The sequence below is a fragment of the Brachionichthys hirsutus genome, chromosome 12 (assembly GCF_040956055.1).
Source record: "Brachionichthys hirsutus isolate HB-005 chromosome 12, CSIRO-AGI_Bhir_v1, whole genome shotgun sequence".
Classification (NCBI taxonomy): domain Eukaryota; kingdom Metazoa; phylum Chordata; class Actinopteri; order Lophiiformes; family Brachionichthyidae; genus Brachionichthys; species Brachionichthys hirsutus.
The window spans coordinates 11,032,365-11,051,810 of NC_090908.1; the positions used below are offsets into that span (position 1 = coordinate 11,032,365).

The following is a 19,446-nucleotide window of genomic DNA, read 5'->3' on the forward strand; positions in this document are numbered from 1 at the left end:
ACCAATCATAGCACAAACACCTCCTTGTGGGGCTAAGGCCAAATCAACAGCCATCCTTGTTTGTAGGGCCATAAGACGGGTGGCCGTAATAACATTATTCTGAGCTTCGCTCATGATAATGGAAGCATTGACGAAACATTGGAATCTGTAATCTATGGTTTCAAGCCGAAGGCCAAGTTTTCCTACCCCTATGTTCGGGAAGAGAGCATGCGTAACTCGGGTTCCCGTAGACCAATACCTGTGTTGGAAGGGGACATTGCTACCCAAGATCGGATCATGTTCTTCAAAGGTAACAAAGCGTTTGTGAGTCAGAACTTTGACTGGAGAAAAGGTTTCATTTACAGCATTCAAGGCATTCATGTAGGCGAAGGGTGTGGCATATAGGGCTGGTTGCCCCGTACGGTAGGTGAGACTGCTTTAGCTTGTTCCGCCACACTACAAAAGCTGAGATCACCCGCTTCACAAGGGAACTCAAATCAAAGGGACCCCGAGGGGTAGCGACAGTCTGAGGTTGGTGCACGGTGGAGTGATGCGTTTTCATTCACCAATCACTCTTTTCTTTGATCAGGAGTGTGTGTTGAGGGGTCGGTGGAGTGATGCGTTTTTATTCACCAATCACCCTTTTCTTCTGGCACAGCTTCTTCGGTCAGGAGTGTGTGTTGAGGAGTCGACTGACAGGTTCTTCTATTAGACTATGGTGGCGTTCATCTATGGCCTACAGCAAGTGGTTACTAGCACGCACTGCTGGAGCAGCTAAAAATGTTTTCTAACAATGTTACTTGTCATCCAGCGAGGTTCTGAATCTGCGCAGTGTCGCTCGGGATCGGAGGTGTGATCTTTTGAGTGCGAGGGTTACTCACACGTTGCACCGGACACTGTGGTAGCACCTGCAGTGGGTGGCGTGCATCCCAGTTGCTCCTTCGGCGACCTTTTCAGCCGTGTGGGTCATCAGCTGAACTCGGAAGGAATCCCGCCACCGTTGGTGTTCCCAGGACTCGTTGGGTGTTCTTTACCCGCACAAAGTCTCTGGGTCCGATGTTCGGGCAGGTGCATCTGCGGCTTCTGCCGCTGCTGCTAGACGACACGACCTCTCTTTGGTCTCTCAGTACCTGCGTCACATTTATCATGCAGTATTGGGTCAGTGCATCATCACACAGTGTGCTTGGCCAAAGGAACCAGTCCAGTGTCTGGAGGTCGTCCAACCACCACCTCACTTGTTGACGACAGATTATGCTGTGGGTTAGGGTTAGAAGGTAAACATTTAATCCAGGATAATTTCGTTCATCTGGCTTTCAGAGTGTGGGGTTGTTTCATTCTGCAGCGCCACCAGAATGCGTCTGGTAACTGCAGTGTGTCTTCATTTCCAACTTGAGTCTGTCACTGAGTTCTGAAAGTATTTTGTTAGCAACACACGAATCATTATTGAACCATTGTCAGAGAAAATCATCTTCTCCATCGCTGAAGCACTTTGTTTCTTTGTGCTTCAACCAAATTCGAAAGCAAGGTGAGCGTTCCACCAAGTCCATCATCAGATGCTGACAACGTCTCTGAGGTAGACGAGCAAGTTAATGGAAAAGTCAATGGAAAAGTCATTGGATGCGTCCGTCCAACATTATGTCATGCAATCAAAATTAAACACATCAAAATCATATTTTTGTGTATATATATATATTTTTTGAACCAATGAGCCTGAGAATAGCAACATCTCCTCCCCTTTGACACATGGTCAAACCCATGAGTCAACTGAATCTCTTCTCTGTGCAAAAGTAAAAGTAACCAATTAATGCACTTGTGAAATTGAGAAAGGATGAACAACCAGGAAATAATAAACATCAAACAAAGACGGTGCTTTGAGATCCTTCAGAATGGGAGACGCCATTCTCTCGTCAGGGGCGGACCAATCATCCTCAAGGGCGCCCAGCGCGGGCTCCCAAATCCAGATTTCTTGCCAGTGAAGAAAGTTTTGACAAATACATCATGGCGCATGCGCGGAATGGCAACGCCATTGGAATCACAAAAGAAGAGTCATTTCAAAGAAGGCGTCATGAAATCTTGACCAAGCAAAAATTATCAGAACATAAATAAGAAATCAAAAACTCTGTGATAATCTAAAACATGTATCCTCAATAGTCTGTGTCCCTTTAACAGGCCTAGATAGAGGCTTGTGTGTCACCGCATCAGAATCAACTAACCATAAAACATAACTCCCATTCATCAATAACTGAACCCTAGCAAACTTTCCATGTGTATTGTTGCTGTTTGAGGTCATATCTCTTTGCATCATTAAGTTTAAACATCAGTTGACCGTGTTTGTGTTTGTGTGTTTGCATCTCACATGGTCCGGAGGGCGATCCGTCAGTCAGTCAATCTGAGCCAGCCACAGAGAAGGAGGGCCCCCCGCCCCCCCCCATCCACGACACCGCTGCTGATCACCCGTTATCTGGTCTCCGTCCCTCAGTGGTTCCGGTCACTCCCTCATCCAGCGTCCCCTCTGTTCACAATTGATGCATCCGTCTGGTCATCGTTCCTCCGCGGGATGAGAGCATGTTCTCTTTCTCATTCGTGACGATGTCTCCCACGGGACGTCCTCTCACGGGAGGCACGCTGCCTTGAGACATCGAGCGTTGCATGCTCTTTGGAGGAAAGTCTTTTTCTTCTTCTTTCTTCTTCTTTCTTCTTCTTGGCATGTTTGACGTGGTGCATTCAATCGGTCAGTCTGTTGTTAGCCCCACCTATCATGCTCGAGTGAGCAGTGTGGGCTGGTGGGGGGGGCATTGGACCCTCAGTGGAGTGCACCCTGAGGTGGACGATGAACTCTGGTCTGATGGTGATGGTGATTTCTTCTGGTCGCGGACGGTGGGAGGAGGCACCCAGCCCTCAGTGGCTGGAACAGAGTGACCCGCGGGGCCAAACTCCAGCACAGTGGAGCAGTTTGTGGAGCAAAGGAAAACAATTAGTTTCTGCATATTGACTTAACATTTCTGAATCGGCTTTCTGCCTCCCACTTTTCAGACATTTGTCACGTTTATCAGATAATATTATACCATATTACATCAACCGACTTGAACCTCTGAGCCTAGCATGCTATCATCTATTGTAACATCTGAGACACGTTAAAGCGCAGGAAGCAAACAGTAGGAGAATAACAATCATAACACTCACAGGAGCAATGGCTTCCAACAGAATACATACATAAAAAAATTTTTTATAATGATGAGTAATGGCACAAAGCTATTTGTGCCACCATCCCCCCTCTTGAGGCGTGGCAACGCCCACGGCTCAATATCGCTGCCCATATGTAGACAGATTTAGGCAGACGTGAATGTCCTATTTGATGATGTCATTGCTATCACTGACCCGGCGGTTTATGTACTTTTTTTTAAAAAGATTAGAGTTCTTATTTTTTTCCTATCTGTCCATCCCTCTATGATTACCTACTTTCTCTCTCATATGTAGTCATGCTGAATCCCATCTTCCTTCCACCCCCTCCTCTGCCACCCGACCTCTCTGTCTCGCTAAAACACTTCCTCTTTACCATCAAAAACATATCATTAGACTCTCTTCATGTTTTCCCCATGTAATAAATTCAGACAGAGTTAAGTTTAGCAAGGTGACAGAATGCTTCATCAGCCAGTGGCTGATTTCTGTGTTAAAGGTTTTGTTTTGGAGACGGAGCTCATTCTTTTTGTCTAAACACCTCTCTCTCTTGCATTTAGTCTGGGTTTGACTTTGGTTACGTGGGCGGACAACAACGGTGGGGCGCTACTTTTTTATTTATGCCCCTCCCGAGTGGAGGTGCAGATGGGTAAATTCCTCTTTTCTAATTTTGGTTTAGTAGAAAGGTTATTTATTCTTCAGCGTTTACTTATTCTATCTTAAATACCTTTCCTGCTATATAGAATTCCACACGTGACGTAACTCAGAGAGAATCCCCCTAATGGGGCGAAGTGCAACTCCCGAGATGCAATCTTCTAGAGCAAACCTTTGTTTGCTCCGGCTTCTCGCTCGGCGTCCTAACACAGAGTTGCACATCGTTTTAGACCCTCCAGTCTGATCACCACTAACCTTCATAAATGAGTTCACAAAGTCTTCCCCAGTGACGGTCTTGCGTTGACACCGTGAGGTTCCAGACCGTCCAGCCGTGCAGCGATCCCATGAGGCTGCAGGCTGCTTTACTGTTACAACTTTGACTCATTCCGTTCATCCACATGAAACATTCATTCACAGACACATGCACACAGTTTTGAAGTCTAGACTTTAACACAAACAATCAGATCTGTACTTAATTATTATTATTATTATTATTTTTTATCATCATATTATTATTACTAATATACTTTAGCAACAACAAACAGATCTGTATACCTTATTTATTTCTTATATATATATAGTGCTGCACAATAGTACCCGTTAAGAAAATGTTTATTAGGTCTCGGCCTAAAAGATTTTCTGGACAGGCTGGGACATATACAAAAGACAGTTTAGTGTGTTTTGTATTGTCCTCATCAATCACTGTGATTGGCTCAATGGATAGCTATCACTATGATGGTTCTTTTTGACAATTTAATTCTTTCTGGAAGACGATTGATCACTGAGGTTTGTTAGTTTGTTAGTTTTGCATGAAGGGGACTTAACTCGAGATATCTAATTGGGGGATCGATGAATGAGGTGTGTCCGAACAGTACTGATAGGTCTAGGACCGGGGTGACGTGGCTTCAACTTACAGTTTTCTTGAGTAGGTGGGGCAGATGGAGTCAGCTATGGGAGTGGTTTTTTAGGCTCCTCCTCCGCTTGCCCCTGCTCCAATCACGTCCTCTTCTTCGTCTATGGGAGTGTTTCTTGGTCCGGCTCCAATCGCTTCCTTTTTTCCGTCATTTTCTCTTCGGTCTGCAGCTTGTTCACTTCTCATTCTCACACCAAATCACCTCCACACAAGCACTATTCAAGGACCACGTCCCAAGCGAGCATATGATCTCCCAGGGCCGCGCCCTTATCAGCTCCAACTCACCCCCACACAACACAACACAGCTGTTTAACTCCTAAGCGAGTCCAACACAAATATCGTTATACATTCATTCTGGTGCACCGCCATTCATACATAAACAATAAAAGCACGTTTTTGCAAATACGGTTTGATTTTTTAAAGACCGGTCCCTTAATTTACCATTTGTTTGCATTGGAAGTGTGTGGACATGAACCTGGTAAATACAATATCCATTCACTGATCCACTGGAAATGTGTGGACATAATCCCAGCAAATACAATACTTATTTACCGATCCCGTTAATTTACTCGTACCCAGACGTTTGATCCCGTTAATTTATACTTAAAAGTATTAATTATATTGAATTACTCCTAATAAGACCTTGTAATTCCTTAAACGTCTGGATTATTTAATAATCCCCCGGATTATTTATTTAGTAGCCATGGACTTACATATAGGCCCCCGGCCTTTTTTCCTTAAACGTCCCGACGTTTTTATTTGTGCACAGTCTCACAACACTTCCTGCTTTAACTTCACTTTTCTGTTTTTAAGTATAGTTGAAAAAATGTTACGTATTAATAACAGCAATACCTGTAGTCTCGGTGCAGGCCTGGTTCTTGGGACCCGTTGTCCGGGCGGGCGGCCAGAGCTGGAGGGAGAGGCCCGTCCCCTTCAATGGGGAGACGCTGTCGACAGATTCTAGGCGTCCTCAGTCCAGCGGCGGTCGCCCGTCCAGATGCAGGTCCCGGGTTTCGGCACCAATTAATGTTGGGTCTAAAATGAATAAACCCAGAGAGGCCTTGCACCGAAGAGACGAAACGAGGCAGAACTGTAATTATTAGATTTATTAAAGACAGCTGTCGGCCGGGAGGGATGGAGAGACGGAGTAGTTAGCTGCGTTCGGCTCACCAACGCACTCCACCTCCTCCTGGTCAGCACACAGTTTTTATAAGCATTACGCACACACATGGATATCGTGAGTAAGGTCAAGAAGAACAGAGTGGCTCTGTCCTAACTTCTACTGATTGGTGTGTTATTGATAAGCACCAGGCGAAGAATGATTTGACAAACATAGGCTACTGAAGATCAGGAATACACAATGGAGTGCTTTGTCTCCACTCAGGCTGCAGATAAGGACTTCAGCCTTGGGCAGATAGCTTGGAACAGCACGAGGTGTTCCCTTCTCCCACCTCAGCAGTTAGTCGCCCGGGAGAAGAGAAATTGACACAGGGGGGGGTTTGAGCATTAAAAGAGGATTATACACAGATGTTCTGAGAAATACACAATATATTGAACGATCTGTTTAAGCTACTTCACAGTGTCCAAATATGTTCTTATTTAATTATAACTTATATACCGCAAACAATGATGACTTACCAAATGTAAGCATTCAGATGAACACAACAGGAAACACAAGTTATCTGAACTTTCAGCAGAAAAACAGGAACTCTATAATATGCAAGTCTGTGATTACAGACATGTTGCTCTGATAACAAGGGAACAGGTAAACCACTGACACTAATGTGAAGAGTGAAACTGAGCTCTGGATCTCAGTGTGTCTGGCAGGTCTGGTTGGCAGCAGTGGTAGACATGCCTAAAAGTCATGTAGGTGGGACTGAGCCACTTGATCTCGATGCATTCTTGTAGGTTAAGGTGCCTGATTTTTGAAATATTGTGAAGATGAATGAATAAAGTTCTTGAAATATGCTTTATCTGGGACTGAAAGGACAGGTCCTGATCAAAGATAACCCCCAGATTCTTCACAGTGGTGCTGGTGGACACTGAAATGTCATTCATTTCAACTACAACCCTAGACCAAACATTTCTGAGATGTTTTGGCCCAAGAACCAGTACCTCAGTTTTATTTAGATTTAATAGCAAGAAGTTCTTGGTCATCCAGGAGTTAATGTCCTTAAGGCATGTCTGAAGTCTAACTAACTGATCTGTGTTGTCTGGCTGAACTGACACGTTTAATTGTATGTCATCAACATAGCAGTGGAAATGTATTCTGTTTCTGAATAATGTTACCTAAGGGAAGCATATACAGCATGAATAAAATAGGTCCAAGCACCGAACCCTGCGGAACTCCATATTTAACTTCTGTCTATGTAGAAGATTTATCATGAAGACGTACAGACTGAAATCTATCAGATAAATATGATCTAAACCAGTTCAATGCAGATCCTCTAATGCCAACTAAATGTCCCAGCCTCTGTAACAGAATCTGATGATCTATTGCGTCAAAGGCTGCACTGAGATCTAATAAAATAAGCACGGAGATAAGTCCATTATCAGATGCTATGAAAAGGTCATTGGTGACTTGAAATGCTTTTTTTTTATGCTTTTATTAGTCATCATCTGCTGACACACACAATGAAATTGAATTTTCACCCTAGAACAACGGGCCCCTTGAAACAACCACACACTAACACATGCATCAAGGGGCCCTAGCACACGGAGAGGGAGTAGGGTGAAGGCGCCGCCATGGTTGGCGCACCTGGAGCCGTTTGCGGGGATGGTGCCTTGCTCAAGGGCACCTCGGCAGTGCTCCGGAGGCAGACTGGCCCCTCTCCAGTCACCAGCCCACACTCCACTTAAACTATTGTTGGTTTTTTGAGAAGTGGTTTAATGACTGCTGTTTTAATAGAGTGGGGTGCAAAGGCTGTAAGCAAGGATAGATTCATTATGAAGAAATAAATTATATTTAACCTTTTCAACATTGGTTTTGTGTCTGTTTATTTATACAGCATGGCTCCCAACTGGTCCAATCTATTTCTACCATTTTAACAAGCTAATCTGTTGTTCAGTTCCTCTGACAGACAGGTTATCCGGTTACAGCACCACCAGCCAGGAGAGGAGAAGGGATTTCCTCTGGAGGACATCATCTGACAGTTTTTTGATGACCTCACAGGAAGGTTTTCCATTTAGAAAATGGTGACGCAATTAAAGGACAGTACTTACGTTACTGCTACTGAAAATAAACTGTTAATGGAGGGAAAGAGGGAGGAGAGATGTGGAGGAAGAAGAGATATATCAGTCAGCACAGAAAGCTTCAGGCAGAAGGCTGACAGAGTTTAGCAGCTTCTCGTCTCTCTCTTCCTGATGACGACTTCTCTTGATGAAGATGAACTTTGCTTTCCACAGCTCCTCAACTCCTCCTGTAGGAAGGTCATACTTCCTTACTTTGAATCCTTGTTTACTTATATCATACTGTCCTTCATCTGTACTGTCACTGTGATTCTCAACATGATGGTCATCATCTCCATCTCACACTTCAAGTAGGCAAATATTTCATTGGTTTCTGAAACTGGTCTCTGCACAGAATGAAATGGTAGAATATCAGAATGTGAAGGAAGACTTTCATGTTCCTGTCATGATGCTTTTGTATTTTAATCTGCTGGAATGATAATACTACAAATGATGATGACTTTATTTCTCTCTTTTCTCTCCAGGCAGCTCCACACCTCCACCAACCTCCTCCTCCTCTCTCTGGCTGTCTCAGATTGCATCGTGGGTCTATTCATTTTGTTTCAAATTGACCTCATTGATGGCTGCTGGTTTTCAGGTGACATCATATGTGATGTGTATTTTACAGTGGGCCCTGTGAGTACATCTGCCTCAATAGGAATCATGGTTCTCATATCTATTGACCGCTACGTGGCTATTTGTCACCCTCTACATTATTCTACTAAAGTTACCATAAAAAAAATTAATGTCTGTGTTTGTCTGTGTTGGATGTTTTCGGTTCTTGTTCACTGTCTGATCCTGAAAGATAATCTGGAACAACCAGGCAGGTTTAATTCCTGCGTTGGTCAGTGTGTAATGAATGTTAATTACGCTTCTGGACTTGCTGATACGATTCTATCCTTTATTATTCCTGTCACTGTCATCATAGTTCTGTACATGAGAGTATTTGTGGTGGCTGTTTCTCAGGCTCGTGCCATGAGGTCGCACATTACATCTGTCACCATCAAGCGTTCTGTGAAAGTAACTGCGAAGAAATCAGAGCTGAAAGCAGCCATTACTCTTGGAGTTGTTGTCGTTGTGTTTCTGATATGTGTGTGCCCTTTTTTTTGCTTTGTGATGTCTGGCCAGTACTCCATGCTCGATGCTACATCTTCTGTCTTCGTCATAACTCTGTTCTGTTTTAACTCTTTTCTCAATCCTCTGATCTATGCCTTGTTTTATCCCTGGTTCAGAAAATCCATCAAACTGATTGTGACACTTAAGATTCTGCAGAGTGATTCATGTGACACCAGAATACTGTAGGACTCGGGGTGTCCAAATATGTTCTTATTTAATTATAACTTATATACCGCAAACAATGATGACTTACCAAATGTAAGCATTCAGATGAACACAACAGGAAACACAAGTTATCTGAACTTTCAGCAGAAAAACAGGAACTCTATAATATGCAAGTCTGTGATTACAGACATGTTGCTCTGATAACAAGGGAACAGGTAAACCACTGACACTAATGTGAAGAGTGAAACTGAGCTCTGGATCTCAGTATGTCTGGCAGGTCTGGTCGGCAGCAGTGGTAGACATGCCTAAAAGTCATGTAGGTGGGACTGAGCCACTTGATCTCGATGCATTCTTGTAGGTTAAGGTGCCTGATTTTTGAAATATTGTGAAGATGAATGAATAAAGTTCTTGAAATATGCTTTATCTGGGACTGAAAGGACAGGTCCTGATCAAAGATAACCCCCAGATTCTTCACAGTGGTGCTGGTGGACACTGAGATGTCATTCATTTCAACTACAACCCGAGACCAAACATTTCTGAGATGTTTTGGCCCAAGAACCAGTACCTCAGTTTTATTTAGATTTAATAGCAAGAAGTTCTTGGTCATCCAGGAGTTAATGTCCTTAAGGCATGTCTGAAGTCTAACTAACTGATCTTTGTTGTCTGGCTGAACTGACACGTTTAATTGTGTCATCTCCATAGCAGTGGAAATGTATTCTGTTTCTTAATAATGTTACCTAAGGGAAGCATATACAACGTGAATAAAATAGGTCCAAGCACCGAACCCTGCGGAACTCCATATTTAACTTCTGTCTATGTAGAAGATTTATCATGAAGACGTACAGACTGAAATCTATCAGATAAATATGATCTAAACCAGTTCAATCCAGATCCTCTAATGCCAACTAAACGTTCCAGCCTCTGTAACAGAATCTGATGATCTATTGTGTCAAAGGCTGCACTGAGATCTAATGAAGTACGCACGGAGATAAGTCAATTATCAGATGCTATTAAAAGGTCATTGGTGACTTAAACTATTGTTGGTTTTTTGAGAAGTGGTTTAATGACTGCTGTTTTAATAGAGTGGGGTGCAAAGGCTGTAAGCAAGGATAGATTCATTATGAAGAAATAAATTATATTTAACCTTTTCAACATTGGTTTTGTGTCTGTTTATTTATACAGCATGGCTCCCAACTGGTCCAATCTATTTCTACCATTTTAACAAGTTAATCTGTTACTCTGACAGACACGTTATCCGGTTGCAGCGCCGCCTGCCAGGAGAGAAGAAGGGATTTCCTCTGGAGGACATCATCTGACAGTTTTTTGATGACCTTACAGGAAGGTTTTCCATTAAAAGATTGGTGACGCAATTAAAGGACAGTACTTACGTTACTGCTACTGAAAATAAACTGTTAATGGAGGGAAAGAGGGAGGAGAGATGTGGAGGAAGAAGAGATATATCAGTCAGCACAGAAAGCTTCAGGCAGAAGGCTGACAGAGTTTAGCAGCTTCTCGTCTCTCTCTTCCTGATGATGACTTCTCTCGATGAAGATGAACTTTGCTTTCCACAGCTCCTCAACTCCTCCTGTAGGAAGGTCATACTTCCTTACTATGAATCCTTGTTTACTTACATCACACTGTCCTCCATCTCTATTGTTACTGTGTTTCTCAACATGATGGTCATCATCTCCATCTCACACTTCAAGTAGGTAAATATTTCATCGGTTTCTGAAACTGGTCTCTGCACAGAATGAAATGGTAGAATATCAGAATGTGAAGGAAGACTTTCATGTTCCTGTCATGATCCTTTTGTGTTTTAATCTGCTGGAATGATAATACTACAAATGATGATAACTTTATTTCTCTCTTTTCTCTCCAGGCAGCTCCACACCTCCACCAACCTCCTCCTCCTCTCTCTGGCTGTCTCAGATTGCATTGTGGGTCTATTCATTTTGTTTCAAATTGACCTCATTGATAGCTGCTGGTTTTCAGGTGACATCATATGTGTTGTATATTCAGTTTTGGGCCATGTTACTACATCTGCCTCAATAGGGACCATGGTTCTAATATCTATTGACCGCTACGTGGCTATTTGTCACCCTCTACATTATTCTACTAAAGTTACCATGAAAAGAATTCATGTCTGTGTTTGTCTGTGTTGGATGTTTTGTGTTCTTGTTCACTGTCTGTTTCTGAAAGATAATCTTAAACAGCCAGGCATGTTTAACTCCTGTGTTGGTCAGTGTGTAATTATTCTAGATTATGCTTCTGGACTTGCTGACATTATTTTATCCTTTATTATTCCTGTCACTGTCATTGTAGTTCTTTATATGAGAGTATTTATGGTGGCTGTGTCTCAAGCCCATGCCATGAGGTCTCACGTTACATCTGTCACCATCAAGCGTTCTGTGAAAGTAACTGCTAAGAGATCAGAGCTGAAAGCAGCCATTACTCTTGGAGTCGTTGTCGTTGTGTTTCTGATATGTGTGTGCCCTTTTTTTTGTATTGTGATGTCTGGCCATGGCTCCATACTCGATGCTACATCTCCTGTCATAACTCTGTTCTGTTTTAACTCTTGTCTGAATCCTCTGATTTATGCCTTTTTTTATCCCTGGTTAAGAAAATCCATCAAACTGATTGTGACACTTAAGATTCTGCAGAATGATTCATGTGACACCAGAATACTGTAGGACCCGGGGTGTCTAAATATTTAGATATTTAATTATAACTTATATACAACAAACAATGATTACTTACCAACCGTAAGCATTCAGATGAACACAACAGGACACACAAGTTATCTGAACTTTCAGCAGAAAAACAGGAACTCTACAATATGCAACTCTGTGATTACAGACATGTTGCTCTGATAACAAAGCAACAGGTAAACCACTGACACTAATGTGAAGAGTGAAACTGAGCTCTGGATCTCAGTGTGTCTGGCAGGTCTGGTTTGACAGCAGTCCCTAAATGCATAAAATTCATGTATGTGTTACTGAGTCACTTAATCTTGATGCATGGATAACTTTATCTGCATTCTTTTGGGTTAAGGTGCCTGATTTTTGAAATATTGCGAAGGTAAATGAATGTAATCCTTGAAATATGCTTTATCTGGGACTGAAAGGACAGGTCCTGATTAAAGATAACCCTCAGATTATTGACAGTGGTGCTGGTGGACGTGGAGATGTCATTTATTTCAACTACAAAACTAGAGCAAACATTTCTGAGATGTTTTGGCCGAAGAACCAGTACCTCCGTTTCATTTAGATTTATAGAATATAATAGAAAGCCTTTATTGTCCTTGCATAGTGGCTACACCAGACATGGGCAAACCACGGCCCGCGGGCCATATACGGCCCGTTATGATTTTCAATACGGCCCGCCGAACTTGTCCAATTACCTAAAAATTCAAAATCATAACTTTCATTTTGTCCTTGTAATACCCGTGTTTCACCAGCAGATGGCGCACTGACCATTGTGGCGCATAGCATATTACTCTGCTTTCGTTTCGTTTTCCCTGCTCTCTGACTCCGTCTGTAGAAATGAGCGGACCAAAGAAAAGCAAAGTAGACGGTGAGGGCCGAGTGTTTAATAAAGAGCGGACAACAAGATTTTTTTCACCGAAATCCGATCTACGGCTGCATGTCTGTTATGCCAAGAGACCCTGAAACAGCACCGCAGGAGCTGCAGCTGGAACTGATCGATCTTCAGTCCGACTCCGCCTCAAAGGATAAGTTCAAGTCTCTTAACCTGAATTACTTTTATGCCTCACTTAACGAAGCAACGTTTCCAAACCTTCCGAGGACGGCACAGAATATGCTGCTGTTTGGCTCGACCTACGTGTGTGAGCAGACGTCCAGCGTCATGATCAATAAATCCCGTTCTTTTAATGAAGTGCGCATTTATGCACAGCAGTGGAACAACAATGAGTGCAGCAGAAATGATTGAGATTTAGTATTTCGTGTTTTGATATGTTTTGAATGTTGAAAGTGATCATCTTTTTTCAATAAATGTTGATTTATTTAACTTTGCACGTTCAAGTGAAATGTGTTAAAAACAGATGCAATCACCAGGTTTGACAGATCACAGTGTCATTGCTATTTTAATCTATTTACATTTCTCCTCGCACTGTTGTTCTATTTTAATCTATTTACCGTATTTTCCGGATTATAAATCGCGGTTTTTTTCATAGTTTGGTCGGGGGTGCGACTTATAAATCGGAGCGACTTATATATGCTTTTTTTTTACAAAATCTGTGAGCGCAGAGACAGTAGCCTACACATTTCTATAACAGGTGTTACAGGGAACTCTGTGACCCGTCAGAATCTGTCGAGGTTTCTGGAGGTTCAGAGTTATCTGTCACACCTGTTATCTAAAAACACAAATTAGAAGGGCTGATTGAAAATGGCGCCGAAAAGAAAGTCATATTCCGCGGCTTACAAGCTTCAGATAGTGAAATATGGAGCCGAAAACGGCAATCGAGCAGCAGAAAGAAAGTTTGGAGTGAGCGAAAAACTTGTAAGGGACTGGCGAAAAGCGGAGGTTACGCTTACTGAAATGAAGAAAACAAAGAAAGCTAATCGCGGGCGACAAGCTAGTTGGCCGCAGTTGAAGGAACGAGTTCACACATGGGTGCTTGAACAACGTGCTGCTGGGAGAGGTTTGTCAACGGTGCAGTTGCGTCTCCACGCCCAGGTGGTTGCCAGGGCGGTGAATATAAACGGCTTTGCGGGAGGACCTTCTTGGTGTTACCGCTTCATGCAACGCAAACGCCTCTCTATCAGAGCTAGGACGACACTGTCCCAAAAACTGCCAGCGGACTTCCAAGCCAAGGTTGACAGTTTCCGCGCGTTCATTGAAAAGCATGTAAGTGATCACAACGTGACACCGGATCATATTATTAACATGGACGAGGTCCCCCTCACTTTTGACATCCCCATGGGCCGAAGTGTTGCAGAGAAAGGGCAAAAAAGTGTGAATATCGTTACAACTAGTCATGAGAGATCACACTTCACAGTGGTGCTGGCATGTTGTGGAGACGGATCAAAACTGCCACCGATGGTCATTTTCAAACGAAAAACCATGCCAAAAATCCAATCCTCCTCAGTTGAAGTCGCCGTGAACGCGAAAGGGTGGATTGATCAAGAAATGATGAACTTGTGGCTTACAAAGTGCTACAATAAGCGACCGGATGGCTTCTTTAGAGCACGCAAAGCTCTGCTTGTGATGGATAGCATGAGAGCGCACATCACACCACAGTTAAAAAATAAATTAAAAGTTCTCAACTCCATACCTGCCATCATCCCTGGAGGCTTAACCAAAATACTCCAGCCACTTGATATCTCCGTGAATAGGAGCTTTAAGTCAGTTTTGCGTAACCTGTGGGAGCAGTGGATGACGGATGGAGAGCACAGCTTCACGGCAACCGGGAGAATGCGCCATGCAACTTTCCTGGAAGTCATTGAATGGATCGACAAAGCATGGGCTTCAGTGACAACCGCAACCATCCTGTCGGGATTCAGAAAGGCTGGAATAATTGGAACTGCAACTGACGACGAGTCTGATGTAAGCGACGTAGAAGAGGAAGCGGCGTCTTGTCTACCTGCCGAGTTGGGGGAGTTGTTCAAAAGTGACACCGAGGATGAAGATTTCCTTGGATTTCGTGATTCGGAATAAAACCTGATATTTTGGTAAACGTGTTAGCATGTTCTTTGTGCTATATGTTGTTTGGTGTTGGATTTTATCAAATAAATTTTCCCCAAAAATGCGACTTATCCTCCAGTGCGACCTATATATGGTTTTTTCTTCTTAATTATGCATTTTTTGGCTGGTGCGACCTACAATCCGGAGCGACGTATAATCCAAAAAATACGGTACATTTCTCCTCACACTGTTGTGCCAAAATATGTGTAAATGCTGCATCTTGCATATTCATTGTGACAAACGTACTACCTGGATTGGGGCTATTTTGCACATTTGAAAGACGCAGTTCTTCGTACACACTGTTAGTAAATCGGGTTGTACATTTATCTGTGTGTTTACTGTGCTATGAGGTTTGCACACTACACGCAGCGCTTTAGTATATCTGGGCCAAACACTCATCCAAATGCTCCTGGCCCGGCCCCCTGTCAAAATTTCAAACCCAATGTGGCCCGCACGTCAAAAAGTTTGCCCACACCTGGGCTACACAATGAGATTAGGAGCGCTGCTCCGTCCGGTGTGTAATACGACAAGTACAATAATAACAGAAAATGCAAGTAATAAAACAAAAGCAGACTAAAATGACACAAATTTAAAGTGAACAACAGTGCATGCAGTGAGATTGTCCAGGACTTTGCATATGGAAATAGAATACATTAGTTATTGCATATTTGTTATTGCACATAGTGAGTTGTTGTCCTGTTTAGTCCTGGTTGTCGTTCAGAGAGCTGATGGCTCTCGGGAAAAAACTGTCCCTGAGTCTGTTGGTCCTGCTCTTGTGCAACCTGTAGCGCCGTCCTGAGGGCAACAGATTGAACAAGGTGTGTCCAGGGTGGGAGGAGTCTCTGACAATGTTTGTAGCTCTGCTCAGGTAGCGAGAGCCGGCTATACAGTCCAGGGGGGGGGCAGAGAGTAGCCGGTGATCTTCTGGGCTGTGTTGATCACTCTCTGCAGGGTTTTTCTCTCCACTGCTGTGCACGCGGCGTACTACACCGTGATGCAGTACGCCAGGATGCTCTCCAGGGGGCTCTGTAGAAGGCCACCAGCAGCTTCTCCTCCAGGTTGTTCCTCCTGAGCACCTTCAGGAAGTGGAGTCGCTGCTGGGCCTTCTTCACCACCGCAGTGGTGTTAGCAGACCAGGACAGGTCGTCGGTGATGTGTGTAAAATGTTCGTGCAATGAGAACAGATACTTATTTTCGGTCTTTATTGCCTCTTACTCCCGTGCGTGGCTTTTACAACAACAAGACCATAAACTAGAACCCGAGCATGCGCAGTATGAACCTACGGCAACTGATGTAGGACATACATCACAATAAACATGCGATCATTCTAGTACATGATCTACAATGTGGACGCCAAGGAATCTGAATGAGTGGACCCTTTCAACGCAGCCCCCCACGATGGTCAGTGGAGCCGGGTCTGTGCTGCGCTTCCGGAAGTCCATGTTGAGTTCTTTAGTTTTAGAGGTGTTCAGTGAAAGGTTGTTCACCGAACAACACGCCACCAGTTTATCAGCCTCATCTCTGTACGCAGACTCATCTCCGCCTGAGGTGACCCAGACCACGGTGGTGTCATCAGCGAACTTGATGATGGCGTTGGAGAGATGGGTTGGCGTGCAGTCGTAGGTGTACAGAGAGTACTTAATAACAAGAAGTTCTTGGTCATCTGCATTGCAGTGGAAATGTATGCTGTTTCTTAATAATGTTACTTAAGGGAAGCATATACAGCGTGAATAAAATAGGTCCAAGCACCGAACCCTGTGGAACTCCATCTTCTGTGTACGTAGAAGATTTATCATGAACACGTACAGACTGATATCTATCAGATAAATATGATCTAAATCAGTTCAATGCAGATCCTAGTCTAATGCCAACTAAATGTTCCAGCCTCTGTAACAGAATCTGATGATCTATGGCACATTTGTCAAACCCAAGGCCCGGGGGCCACATGTGGCCATCCACGTAATTTTTTGTGGCCCGCGAGAGCTGTGTGCAGACATTTGTTTTTAGCAGCTTGAAATTGTTGGTTGTACTGCAGTTCTGCTCCTCAACTGTGACAAAAGAGTTCTGAACAAAGTTAATGTCACAACTTTAAGAGAAGGAGAAAATGAGTTTGACCCCCCTGATCTATGGTGTCAAAGGCTGCACGGAGATCTAATCAAGTAAGCACGGAGATCTAATCAAGTAAGCACGGAGATAAGTCCGTTATCATTTGTGGACCCCAGGAAGACTAGTTCGTCACTCTTGTGGCAGCTAATGGGGATCCTTTTAAACAATAAACAATCAGATGCTATTAAAAGGTAATTTGTGACTGAAACTATTGTTTGTTTTTTTGAGAAGCATAGGCTGTAAGTAAGGATAGATTTATTATGAAGAAATAAATTATATTTCACCTTTTCAACATTGGTTTTGTGTCTGTTTATTTATACAGCATGGCTCCCAACTGGTCCAATCTATTTCTACCATTTTAACAAGTTAATCTGTTACTCTGACAGACACGTTATCCGGTTGCAGCGCCGCCTGCCAGGAGAGGAGAAGGGATTTCCTCTGGAGGACATCATCTGACAGTTTTTTGATGACCTCACAGGAAGGTTTTCCATTAAAAGATTGGTGACGTAATTAAAGGACAGGACTTAAGTTACTGCTACTGAAAATAAACTGTTAATGGAGGGAAAGAGGGAGGAGAGATGTGGAGGAAGAAGAGATATATCAGTCAGCACAGAGAGCTTCAGCCAGAAGGCTGACAGAGTTTAGCAGCTTCTCATCTCTCTCTTCCTGATGATGACTTCTCTTGATGAAGATGAACTTTGCTTTCCACAGCTCCTCAACTCCTCCTGTAGGAAGGTCATACTTCCTTACTTTGAATCCTTGTTTACTTATATCATACTGTCCTTCATCTCTATTGTTACTGTGTTTCTCAACATGATGGTCATCATCTCCATCTCACACTTCAAGTAGGTAAATATTTCATCGGTTTCTGAAACTGGTCTCTGCACAGAATGAAATGGTGGAATATCAGAATGTGAAGGAAGACTTTCATGTTCCTGTCATGATGCTTTTGTGTTTTAATCTGCTGGAATGATAATACTACAAATGATGATGACTTTATTTCTCTCTTTTCTCTCCAGGCAGCTCCACACCTCCACCAACCTCCTCCTCCTCTCTCTGGCTGTCTCAGATTGCATCGTGGGTCTATTCATTGTGTTTCAAATTGACCTCATTGATGGCTGCTGGTTTTCAGGTGACATAATATGTGCTGTGTATTCAGTTCTGGGCCATGTTATGACAGCTTCCTCAATAGGGACCATGGTTCTCATATCTATTGACCGCTACGTGGCTATTTGTGACCCTCTACATTATTCTACTAAAGTTACCATTAAAATAATTCATGTCTGTATTTGTCTCTGTTGGATGTTTTCTATTCTTGTTCACTGTCTGTTTCTGAAAGATAACCTGGAGAAACCAGGCAGGTTTAACTCCTGTGTTGGTCAGTGTGTAATTATTCTAGATTTTGCTTCTGGACTTGCTGATACGATTTTATCCTTTATTATTCCTGTCACTGTCATTGTAGTTCTTTATATGAGAGTATTTATGGTGGCTGTGTCTCAGGCTCGTGCCATGAGGTCTCACGTTACATCTGTCACCATCAAGCGTTCAGTGAAAGCAACTGCTAAGAGATCAGAGCTGAAAGCAGCCATTACTCTTGGAGTTGTTGTCGTTGTGTTTCTGATATGTGTGTGCCCTTATTTCAGTGTCTTACTTTCTGGCCAAGACTCCATGCTCGATGCTTCTTCGCTTGCATTCATCATATGTCTGTTCTATTTGAATTCTTTTCTAAATCCTCTGATCTATGCATTGTTTTACCCCTGGTTCAGAAAATCCATCAAAATTATCGTTACCCTCAAGATCCTCCAGGCAGACTCATGTGACACCAACATCCTGTAGAAAGAGAATATGACATAAAGGAAAGGTGCTTGGAACATATTATACAGCATTGTTGTGAGATAATAACATATAAAAATGTTTATCTTGTTGAGCCTGTCAATTACAAAGTCTAGATATGTGACAAAAACAAATCAGGGTCACTTTTAATGTCAGAAAAGACACTGAATGAGTTCTCATTCAATTTGTCATCATCACTATCGTTCATTTGTGACAAAACCTCCGTGTAATTTTATATTGTCTGCATTACTGTAATTCAGCACTATTAATGGCTTTAACCCTGTTTTATGAATAAAGCATGAATTAACCTTCATTTATATGGTATATTTATCTGAATTAAAAACAGCTATATAATGTTCCTATCTACAGACACACACTGAAAATATATGAAAATGAAAAATCTGTTTCCATGTTGTGACCTGCAGAGAACGCTCTTGTTGAATTCAACGATTGGCTATTGTGATTGCCTATTGATCATTAACTTGTGGTTGACGAGATGGGATCAAAGTTAGAATAATTTTATTTGTGTAGCAGAGTCAAGCTGGCTTTCAGGGAAGAGGTGAGACAGGGTT

The 19,446-nt window shown here is 42.8% G+C and overlaps 3 protein-coding genes across 3 annotated transcripts; all 3 read left to right on the forward strand.

Annotated features, from left to right (window-relative positions):
- The first annotated feature begins 8,086 nt into the window (after window positions 1-8,086).
- On the forward strand, window positions 8,087-9,253 carry LOC137902509 (trace amine-associated receptor 13c-like). The gene is made up of 2 exons (XM_068746596.1): window positions 8,087-8,262; window positions 8,437-9,253. The coding sequence occupies exons 1-2, from the start codon at window positions 8,087-8,089 to the stop codon at window positions 9,251-9,253; spliced, it is 993 nt and encodes a 330-aa protein (XP_068602697.1).
- A 1,511-nt stretch (window positions 9,254-10,764) lies between these two features.
- Window positions 10,765-11,922, forward strand: LOC137902099 (trace amine-associated receptor 13c-like). Its single transcript, XM_068746155.1, has 2 exons — window positions 10,765-10,937; window positions 11,112-11,922. The coding sequence occupies exons 1-2, from the start codon at window positions 10,765-10,767 to the stop codon at window positions 11,920-11,922; spliced, it is 984 nt and encodes a 327-aa protein (XP_068602256.1).
- A 5,791-nt stretch (window positions 11,923-17,713) lies between these two features.
- LOC137902094 (trace amine-associated receptor 13c-like) lies at window positions 17,714-18,877 on the forward strand. The gene is made up of 2 exons (XM_068746150.1): window positions 17,714-17,886; window positions 18,061-18,877. The coding sequence occupies exons 1-2, from the start codon at window positions 17,714-17,716 to the stop codon at window positions 18,875-18,877; spliced, it is 990 nt and encodes a 329-aa protein (XP_068602251.1).
- The last annotated feature ends 569 nt before the right edge of the window (window positions 18,878-19,446 follow it).